This window comes from Bos mutus, chromosome 3, assembly GCF_027580195.1.
Source record: "Bos mutus isolate GX-2022 chromosome 3, NWIPB_WYAK_1.1, whole genome shotgun sequence".
NCBI lineage: Eukaryota > Metazoa > Chordata > Mammalia > Artiodactyla > Bovidae > Bos > Bos mutus.
The window spans coordinates 19320306-19330997 of record NC_091619.1 but is presented as its reverse complement, the minus strand read 5'-3'; the positions used below and the strand labels follow the sequence as shown (position 1 = coordinate 19330997).

Below are 10692 nucleotides of genomic sequence, written 5' to 3'. Positions count from 1 at the left end.
GAGCAGCAAACTTCATTCCATACGGACATCCCCTGGGCACTATAGCAAGCTAGTTTCGGCCACTCCCTTGGAATTCTCTCATGCCAGCTGTGGAATAATGCCCACTGTCTGGCACTACTCCTGCCAAGGGTTCCTGCCTTCTCCAACTGTGGCTTCCAGAGAACAGTAGCATTCGGTAGCAGCCCCCAACAGCGAGATGCCTGGTGATGCGGAGAAAGGGAGGCACCTGGGGGAGAGCACCATTAGGAAGAGGCAGGAGGTTAGGAGGCCTCCAGGACTCTTCCCCAGTGTCCCTGGTTCCCGGGGCTGGGGATGTCTCCAGGGTGATTGGCAGCTCTTTGTTTCAGCCCCCCCTCACCGCCTGCCGGGCCCCCCCCTTCAACTCCCCCTTCCAGTCCCTCCGCCCCCCGCTCCTGCTCTCCGCCTAGCCTTTTCCCCTCCCAGCCGCCTGCCTGCCAGGGGTAGTGAGCCGGCTGAGCGGCATGGAGACACAGGAACTTCGGGGGGCCCTGGCTCTTCTCCTCCTTTGCACTTTCGTATCTGCCAGTCAGGACCTGCAGGGTAAGCCTGTACCAATCCTCTTAGCCCCTTCTCTGCCTCCTCCCCATTTGTCCCCAGCCGACTAGCAGGGAACATGTGGGCCAAAGGAGAGGGGAGAATTCTGAAATTGAATCGGAGGGAAGAGTTGATGAAATTATGGCCCTGTGGGGGAGGAGTTGACACTGGAAGGTGGTGGATGAGTGGGAGCTGGCCAGGGTCAGCATGAGGCCAGGGCAGAGGACTCAGGGGCTGGATGCTAGCTAGGGTTGCCTGGCTGGGTTGGTGTCTGAGCATCCCCAGGCACCCCAGGGTCTGGGAGAGCAGCTCAAAGGTGGGCTTCTTCCATCCCTGGGTTCCTGGCTGCCTAAGAACAGGATGGGGGTGGGGAGCAAGAGGTCTGGGCTCTCCTGGAGGTCTGGTGGTGGGATGGGCCTGTGGGTGTGGGAGAGGTAGTTGGAGCAGATGACACAGGCACAGATTCTTTACTGGCTGGAAGGGAAACCACAGATTGGCCAGGACACAGGAGGCAGAGGAGCTGGGTCCTACGTTCCTGTGGGAGAAAGCCAGACAGTAGGAGGGTCACAGCCTTCAGTGGGCAGCTGTTCTCATCTAGACCGAGTGCACCGAACCCCCAGGATGGGAGGAGGGGCACTAGAGTGTGGGATGAGCCAAACCCAGCGGTGCAAAGAGAAACTGCCTTCCCGTTTCTGTGCTGTGGGCACCAGGTGCTTCTGCTGGAGATCAGCAGTGACTCCTTTGCGCCACCTGGTGGGAGCATCTCAAGTTTGTGGGGTTCTGTTTCTGTATTTTCAAGTGAGCCTCAGGCCTGCTGGTTCCCAGAGTGCCAGTAAGGGAGGCCCAATGCCTTGTCCTCTGATAGCAACAAGGGTTGGATTTCAAGGGGTAGTGAACACTATGGGGTGGGGATAACGGATGCCCCACCCCTGAAGGCTCAGAGGAGAGGGCGGGCCTTAGCATTTAACAGAGGTCTGACCTTGATCATCCCTGCCTGGCCAGTGATCGACCTGCTGACAGTGGGCGAGTCCCGGCAGATGATAGCTGTGGTGGAGAAGATCCGGACAGCCCTGCTCACCACTGGGGACATCTATCTCTTGTCCACCTTCCGCCTGCCCCCCAAGCAGGGTGGTGTCCTCTTTGGCCTCTACTCTCGCCACGACAACACACGATGGCTGGAGGCCTCTGTCGTCGGCAAGATCAACAAAGGTGACTAGTGGGCATCTCCTTTCCTGCAGTGGTGACCCCTTTGAGCATTCTTCCTCATCCCCATTCTCAGAGCCCTCTTTATTCTCCTTGGGCTCCACCGGGGGCTGAGGACCCGTCAGGCTACATCCAGGCACCAGGGGCACCTGATGCTTAGGAGGTGCCTCGGGAGGCCAGGCACCCAAGAAACGGGGTGAGGCATCTGTGGGTGTGGGGAGTTGGATGTGGGATGTCTGGGGGGGGAGGCTTGTCTCTGTGCCCCAGCAGTGGTATAGAGGTCTCTTAGATCCCTGGAACAGTTCAGGGGGTACGGAACCAGTTGCCATCCTAGCAGGGGATAGAGTGGCCTCATGTAATCAGATGGCATGATAGAGTGGTAATGGATAGATAGGTCGATCTGATAACACTGAAGGATGGAGGACAGAGTGATCTGATGACACTGAAGACTAAGAAAATCCTAGTCTTTGAATCAGTTTGAAAAACATTTTTCATGTACCTGTTATGTACAAGGTATTGAGAGATACATAGCTGAGTAAGCACTGACAGCCCTAGAGATGTGGTATTCAGAAGAACTGATCCAAGGCTCAGCTAGGAGACAGGGGATGGGGGACAGTGGCATACTGACCTCCCCTTCTGGGCAGTGCTGGTGCGGTACCAGCGGGAGGATGGCAAGGTGCATGCAGTGAACCTCCAGCAAGCAGGCCTGGCTGACGGGCGCACACACACGGCTCTCCTGCGACTCCGAGGTCCATCCAAACCCAGCCCTGCCCTGCAGCTCTATGTGGACTGCAAACTGGGCGACCAGCATGCTGGACTTCCGGCACTGGCCCCCATTCCTCCAGCAGAGGTCAATGGGCTGGAGATTAGGACTGGACAGAAGGCTTATTTGAGGATGCAGGTGAGCAGAAAAGGAAGACCCTCTGAGTGTCGGTGAACAGTTTGCACCGGTGGGAGGAGGAAGTTGGTAGGTCCTCCCCCATGACAATGTTTCTCTCCCCCCACAGGGCTTTGTGGAATCCATGAAGATGATTCTGGGCGGGTCCATGGCCCGGGTTGGAGCCCTGAGTGAGTGTCCATTCCAGGGAGACGAGTCCATCCACAGTGCAGGTAACACATGCTTCTGTGAGCGGGCATCCCGGCCCCAGTCCTGCCATCTTTGATACTTTCCATCCTCTTGACCTCTCTTCCCCTTAACACCAGTTCTTTCGGCTCACCTATTCCTCATCTATTCCTGGGGCTTCTTGACTCCGTTACCCCAAATCTCCTTCACCTCTGACTCTATGATCTCCAAATAACACATTCCCAGGAGGCACGGCTCAACAAAATCTCCGTTAAGGTCCTCCTGCCTATCAGGGTGGCCAGGAAAATAGAAGGATCCAAAAAAAAAAAAAAAAAAAAGTATAACTCTGAAGACCTTTGAGTGGGGGAAAGGAAGGTAGTGGCTTGGTCTTTCTCGGTTGACTAAGCTAAAGGACTTTTTTAGTTCCCACTGACATCTGTCAGCTACCAGCAGTTTCCCTAAGCATTTCTCATCTGCCTGGTCTCTCTGACAAGGATACTCAGAGGTTCTTAAGTAAATAAAATGTCCACTTCTCCCAGATCTTTCAAAGAGCTCTTGTGGCAGAAGCTCGAGGGAGGAAATGGAATGTATTGGGGCCCTGGCCCTGCATCGGGTCACCTCTCGCTTGGACCCCTTCTGCCACAGCCATGCCTGGGAGCAGGAGGATCTGGGTCTTGACTGTGTGGCAGCTCCCTTAGAGGGACCCTCATCCAGTGAAAGGAGCTGGTGGGGCTGGCCCATCACCACTGCCCTCCTGCCATTCATACCTCATATTTATTTCAAGACACCAGCCCCTTTCTCCTTCCTTCTCCTCAACCAGCCAGGCCCCTCCTCACACCTCCACCCTCTGTGTTTTCTTGTCCTCTCTAGTGACCAACGCACTCCACTCCATCCTAGGTGAGTAGGCCATGCCAAGATGAAGGGGCATGCGGGTGCGGAGGAGATACAGCAGCCTGAAATGAAGTCCTCTTCAGCCAGGAATGGGGTGGGATTTAAAGGTGGGGGGTGGGCAACGGTGGCAGCACCCGGCTTATTACCCAGAGAGGGGTCAGGGCTAGTGCCCCAGTTCTGAGCCTCTCTGCACCCTGGACCCTGACAGGGGAGCAGACCAAGGCCTTGGTTACCCAGCTCACCCTCTTCAACCAGATCCTGGTGGAACTGCGGGATGACATCCGAGACCAGGTTTGTTGGGCAGGCGGGTAGCACTGATTCTGGGTAGGGTGGCAGGTGCCAAGAGCTGATTCCTCCCCATCCTTCTGTCTACCAGGTGAAAGAAATGTCCCTGATCCGAAACACCATCATGGAGTGTCAGGTGTGCGGTGAGTGGGAGAGTAGGGGAGGGCTCCACATGGCATCAGTGTGCTCCCCACCCCCGGGGCTTTAGCCTCCACTTCTGGTGAACAAAATGGTGACCTCTGGGTGGCTTTGACTGTGTCCAAACCCACCCCCCAGGCTTCCATGAACAGCGTTCCCACTGCAGCCCCAACCCCTGCTTCCGAGGCGTGGACTGCATGGAAGTGTACGAGTACCCCGGCTACCGCTGTGGGCCCTGCCCTCCTGGCCTGCAGGGCAATGGCACCCACTGCACAGACATCAATGAGGTGAAGAGGGCCCTTTCTGGAAGAGCATAGAAAGCTGGGGTGAGGGAGTTTATCAGCGGCCCAAGAAGGTGGGGTGAATGTTGGTCAGAAGCAGAGGAACCTGGGGTTGGAGACCAAAAAAGACAGGTGAGAAGGGAAGGAGACAGGTCTGGGACAAAGACAACAAGGTCATGCAGGGAAGGAGCCAGGAGCTTGGCAGGGGCATTGTGAGAGGGCTGGCCAGAGGAAGCCCACAGGAGGCCAGGGTGGGATCAGAGTGCCATGAAGTTGGGGGAGGGGAGGCCTGCAAACAGGGAGACCGGAGCAGTGGTCCTGGGATCACAGGCGGGGACCTGACCCCTTCCTTCTCATCTGACCCCCAGTGTGCTCACGCGGACCCTTGCTTCCCGGGCTCCAGCTGCATCAACACCATGCCTGGCTTCCACTGTGAGGCCTGTCCCCGAGGCTACAAAGGCACACGGGTGTCTGGTGTGGGCATTGACTACGCCCGGGCCAGCAAACAGGTCAGGGTGGGCAGAGTATGTAGACAAGAGATCTGGGCCTTGCAGGGATGAGCACTTCAGGGTTGGATGTCGAGCCCTTGGGATAAACGGGATGAGGCTCCTGGCTTACCTGCTAGCTTTGCCTTGGTTTTGGGTCTGGGCTTCATGTCTGTGTTCACAGATAAGGCCATACAAGTGCTCTCTTCTATACCTGAGGAGACCCAGAGTAAGTCTGGTTCTACCCCAAGTCTGCTCCTTCAGGTCTGCAACGATGTTGATGAATGCAATGATGGTAACAATGGTGGCTGTGACCCAAACTCCATCTGCACCAATACTGTGGTGAGCTGAACACTCTGCATGCATGGGTAGGGGGAGAGTGCAACCCCCTCCTCAGATTTCCTGCTCCCCTCCTCCTTTTCTACCCAGGATGTTATGCATGGTAGGTGTTCCACATGGACTGGTTTGGAATTCTGATTCTGCCTCTTACTAGCCTTTAGCAAGTTATTTACCTTTACTGAGTTTCCACATCCTCCCTTGGAAAATGGGGCTCTTATTCTCCTTGAAAGGTTGACAGGAGAACTAAAGGGGATAAGTGATAGACCGGGCCTGTCATCTGTGAGGGTTCCTCCTGTGCGCCTCGAGGGACGGGGATACTGTTGGTCGTGGTGGGCTGACCCTCCTTCCTGAGACACTGCCTCGCTCCCTCCTCCTAGGGCTCGTTCAAGTGTGGTCCATGTCGCTTGGGCTTTGTGGGTAACCAGAGCCAGGGCTGCTTCCCGGCCCGGACCTGCCACAGCCCGGCCCACAGCCCTTGCCACGCCCACGCTCACTGTCTCTTTGAACGCAACGGTGCAGTGTCCTGCGCGGTGAGCCAGGCCTAGGGTTCAGAAGAAACGGGATCTGGGGAAAGGGGTCGGGCTAAGGGCCACGTCTAGGGACTGGTATGGGGGCTTGCGTGGGAACGGGAGGTGGGCCTGGACCCAGAAACTGGTGGGCCTGAAGAAGGTGGGGTGTGGGGAGCCAACCCAGACCACTAACTCCCACCCTTTGTGTCGCCCCAGTGTAACGTGGGCTGGGCCGGGAATGGGAACGTGTGTGGGCCCGACACGGACATCGATGGCTACCCGGACCAGGCACTGCCCTGCATGGACAACAACAAACACTGCAAGCAGGTACAAGGGGCAGGCGAGCGCGCGCAGGGCAGGGCGCCCTGGGCCGGCACAGAACGGGACTCTTCCATCCATTTCCTCTCCCTGACCTTTAGGACAACTGCCTTCTGACACCCAACTCTGGGCAGGAAGATGCTGATAACGACGGCGTGGGGGACCAGTGCGACGATGATGCCGACGGGGATGGCATCAAGAACGTTGAGGTGGTGCCTAGACGTCCTGCCCCTTCCAGCTCCTCGGCAACTGTTGCCTTATCCCACAACCCCGTCCCCCTTGGCCACTGGCAGCTCCCAAGGAAGGGTCCCAGAGCTCCACATTAGGGAGGCATAAGCCTGGTACCCAGAATGACGAGGACTACATGGGAAGTTGGGTGGGTGGGACTGCGCCACAGCAGTGGACCATCACAGGAGTGGGACCGTAGACAGGGTGCAGGGACAAGGATGGGGCACGGTGGCCTGATTCTCTGCCTCCCACCCCAGGACAACTGCCGGCTGTTCCCCAACAAGGACCAGCAAAACTCAGATACAGATTCATTTGGTGATGCCTGTGACAACTGCCCCAACGTTCCCAACAATGACCAGAAAGACACAGACGGCAACGGGGAAGGGGATGCCTGTGACAACGACGTAGATGGCGACGGTGCAGGCCTGGGGCTGGGGGCGTGGCTGGGAACCCCGTGAAGAGTCCGGATAGGGCAGCAATGAAGCGGGCAGGCTGAGGATTCTGGAAGGGTGATGCTTGGGGGAAGTCAGACGGGGTGAGAGGTTACCTGTGGCAGATGTCAGTGGGCACGTGAAGGAGGGTGTGGGGTTAGGCCAGGAGTGGGCAAAAGGATGAGACGAGCTCCAGGCAGATTTCCTGACTGTCCTCTGGGTGGGAGACAGAGCCCAGGACTTTCACCAACCGAGAAGCCAAGAGTGTGACTATGTTCTAGTGGTAACCCCGTGTGACCCCCCATTATACTTCCAGGCATCCCCAATGGACTGGACAACTGCCCTAAAGTCCCCAACCCGCTGCAGACAGACAGGGATGAGGACGGGGTGGGAGATGCTTGCGACAGCTGCCCTGAAATGAGCAATCCCACCCAGGTATAGGGGAATGGAGAGGGCAGGGAAGGGGTGGGTGACTGGTGGATGAAGCCCAGCCCTTTGGACGGGAAGTGGTCAGGTCACCCTTTTTCGAATTCTCAAAGGGAGATGGTGAGAGAAGTTCCCTCTCTCTCAGACAGATGCAGACAGTGACCTAGTGGGAGATGCCTGTGACACCAATGAAGACAGGTAGGGTTTGGGCCAAGAGATGGAAATTTAGGGGAAACCTTGCCTTCCTCTAGCATGTTCTCAATCCCCTCTAGGGTCCAACTTTAACTCTCCACTACTGTTGAGCAGGAGGCGATGCCCATAGTCTACCTCCCATTCCTACTGCTGAACCTCCACCTCATCGGGCTGACTGCAAGGGTTCTGGCCGAATGGAGGGTATACCCCAGAGAGATTCCTAAGCAGAAGAGTGGGGAAGGACGCGGTACCTTTAAAAGCCTTTATTTGGTGCCTGTTCTTCTGGACAGTGATGGGGATGGACATCAGGACACCAAGGACAACTGTCCACAGCTGCCCAACAGCTCCCAGCTGGACTCAGACAACGACGGACTTGGAGATGAGTGTGATGGGGACGATGACAATGACGGGGTTCCAGATTACGTGCCTCCTGGTCCTGATAACTGCCGCCTGGTACCCAATCCCAATCAGAAGGACTCAGATGGTAAGGCTGGGGTCGCCAGAGGACTGGACTGCTGTGGGGTTTGTTCAGAGAGAGGTGGCAAACCTTGCTGGGGAGAGAGGTTGACACCTTGAGGCCTGAGGTGGTAGTGCTGGCTATGGCAGTGGCCAGGGCCTCCCTGAGCACCTGGCTTCATCCTGCCCAGGCGATGGCGTTGGTGATGTGTGTGAGGATGACTTTGACAATGATGCAGTGGTCGACCCCCTGGATGTGTGTCCTGAAAGTGCAGAGGTAACCCTCACAGATTTTCGTGCCTATCAGACCGTGGTCCTGGATCCTGAAGGTGATGCTCAGATTGACCCCAACTGGGTCGTGCTCAACCAGGTACTGGGGCAGTGAGCTGGGTGGGTGCTGTCAGACCTGACTAGTAGGCAGAGCCTAGGGAGGGCAGCACACTGGAACCAGGGCTTTTGTCTTTACTGCACACCACCAGGGCATGGAAATTGTTCAGACCATGAACAGTGACCCCGGCCTGGCAGTTGGTATGTAAGGAGCACCCAATTCAGCAATTTCAATAATTTCCAAATGGAGGGGTCCTCCAGGCAGGGGATGGGCCACTGCCTTCCCACGGGGCATTCCATCCCACCCCCACCCCACAATGGGAGTTAGCAGCTTTGCTACCCCTGCTCCTGATCCCACCTCCCCTCCCACCCACCTCCAGGATACACAGCCTTCAACGGTGTGGACTTTGAAGGCACCTTCCATGTGAACACTGTGACGGACGATGACTACGCAGGCTTTCTCTTCAGTTATCAGGACAGCGGCCGCTTCTACGTGGTCATGTGGAAGCAGACAGAGCAGACCTACTGGCAGGCCACGCCTTTCCGGGCTGTTGCCCAGCCGGGGCTACAGCTCAAGGTCCCACAGCTGCCCAGACTCCCTCGTCCAGGGCCCCTTCCCAAGGCCTCCCCCACCAACCCTGGGGCCTCCCCCACCGCCTGAGCAGGGGGAAGCCTCTTATCCAGACATCTGGCCTGGAGGTGGGCTCCCTGGGGCTCCAGAATATTCTCCTGACTCCCTGTTCCACCTGCACCTACCAACCTGTTGTCTTCCCTTCCTCTGGTACTACGGTTGACCCACTGTCTTTGCTGATGCCCTGTAGGCAGTGACATCAGTGTCTGGCCCAGGTGAGCACCTCAGGAACGCCTTGTGGCATACAGGCAATACTCCTGATCAGGTACGACTGCTGTGGACTGATCCACGAAATGTGGGCTGGCGTGACAAGACCTCCTACCGCTGGCAGCTGCTGCACCGGCCTCAAGTGGGCTATATTCGGTGAGGGGAGGGGCTGAGCCCTCCCAAGAGACCCCAGGCCCAGCCTTTCCTTCCTCTCCAGCTGGGATTCACCAGTGACTTCTCCTCTACTCACTGCTGTGGTGCCATGGGCCTGGACTGGAACCACTTCTCTCTACCTCCCCTCTTACCACAGACTAGCTGCCCTGGCCCTTCTTGCTTGTTAACATCAGGCAGCCTGGGCTCTGGTGCTGCTGAGGACCTATAAACAATGTTAGGCAAGTCCTTCTTTTGCCGTGCTCCATTTCCCTCTCTGTAAAATGAGGGTGTATCTGGGAGCCTCCAAAGCCCAGGCCAGTCTGTGGAGAGGCACATCAATCCACCTCATCACTGGTCCAGCCCAGAACCTGCCTCATCAGAGTCTGACTGGAAGGGATCATCATTTACAGAAGAGCCAACAGAAGCCCAGACTCCGCACTGCATCTCTTAGTAGCCAGGCTGAGGCCTCTCAGTTCAGCTCTGGGTCCACAACTTTGCATTTCCTAGTTGGTGGGGATGACAGGGAAGGGAGGGGAAATGGCCCAGAGCCCAGAGTGCAGGAACTTGGGTTGGTTCCCCTTTAAGGTGCCTGGGGCTGCGGGGCGCCAGGGCAGAGGATGGTGGGGGTGGACTAGAGCCTGGGAAGCGGGTGACTTCACCCCCCAGCCCATTGTACTCATCGTCATGGCAACCCAATCCTCGCTCGGAATGCGGCTGGTGCTTTGAGATGCAAAGGGGGCTGGACAAAGAGCCAGGGGCCCCAGGCCTGAGAAAAGCACCCCTCCTTCCCCCCTTTCCTTCCTCCCTTTTCCCCACCTCCCTTCTCTCTCAGGCCCGGTGAGCCCTAGGGGGGTTGGGGATGAACAGGGCTGGGTCATGGTGGCACAGTGCCCACTGGCACCTAGCACCAATGGACACTCCTATCCTGGACAGGGTGAAGCTTTATGAGGGTCCCCAGCTAGTGGCCGATTCTGGGGTGATCATTGACACATCCATGCGAGGGGGGCGTCTTGGTGTATTCTGCTTCTCCCAAGAAAACATCATTTGGTCCAATCTCCAGTATCGATGCAATGGTGAGGCTCTAGACAGAGAACAGCCTGACCTCTTGTGCCCTCATGGGAGAGTCACATCTTCTGACTTTAATCATATCTCCTTTCTCAGACACAGTGCCCGAGGACTTTGAGCCATTCCGGAGGCAGCTGCTTCAGGGAAGAGTGTGAAGAGGTGGCCACTGTATTCAGGATCCTGATTTTAGACCCTCGGGCCTTGGGGTCTATCCTGGAGTCTAATTTACAGCCCCTCAGCTAAACACCGACCCTCCTCTGGCACCCACCACGAGTTCAGCCCCAGAGGGGTGGTGACCCCACTGTTCAGGAGATGGGAAGTTTTCAAGGGGGTATTTCTCAGGCACTAACCCCAGGAAAGATAACAGCACATTGCCATAAAGTTTCAGTTCTTTTCTAAGCCAGTGCAGTTACTTATTTTAGGGATTTTCCGGGGCAGGGAGAGGACTAGTAGAATGTAAGTTAGAGATCTAGAGGGAGTTTGGTGAGGAAGGTGTGGACGGGGACTAG

At 56.8% G+C, this 10692-nt stretch overlaps 1 protein-coding gene across 1 annotated transcript; it reads left to right on the top strand.

Annotated features, from left to right (window-relative positions):
- Positions 1-404: 404 nt before the first annotated feature.
- THBS3 (thrombospondin 3) lies at positions 405-10582 on the top strand. Its single transcript, XM_005898681.2, has 23 exons — positions 405-561; positions 1558-1764; positions 2403-2659; positions 2766-2868; positions 3692-3718; positions 3921-4003; positions 4089-4140; positions 4274-4422; positions 4785-4925; positions 5166-5243; positions 5618-5770; positions 5966-6076; positions 6169-6276; positions 6553-6712; positions 7043-7161; positions 7298-7350; positions 7635-7828; positions 7992-8170; positions 8280-8328; positions 8508-8704; positions 8949-9121; positions 10052-10191; positions 10280-10582. The coding sequence occupies exons 1-23, from the start codon at positions 483-485 to the stop codon at positions 10336-10338; spliced, it is 2871 nt and encodes a 956-aa protein (XP_005898743.1). The 5' UTR covers positions 405-482; the 3' UTR covers positions 10339-10582.
- The last annotated feature ends 110 nt before the right edge of the window (positions 10583-10692 follow it).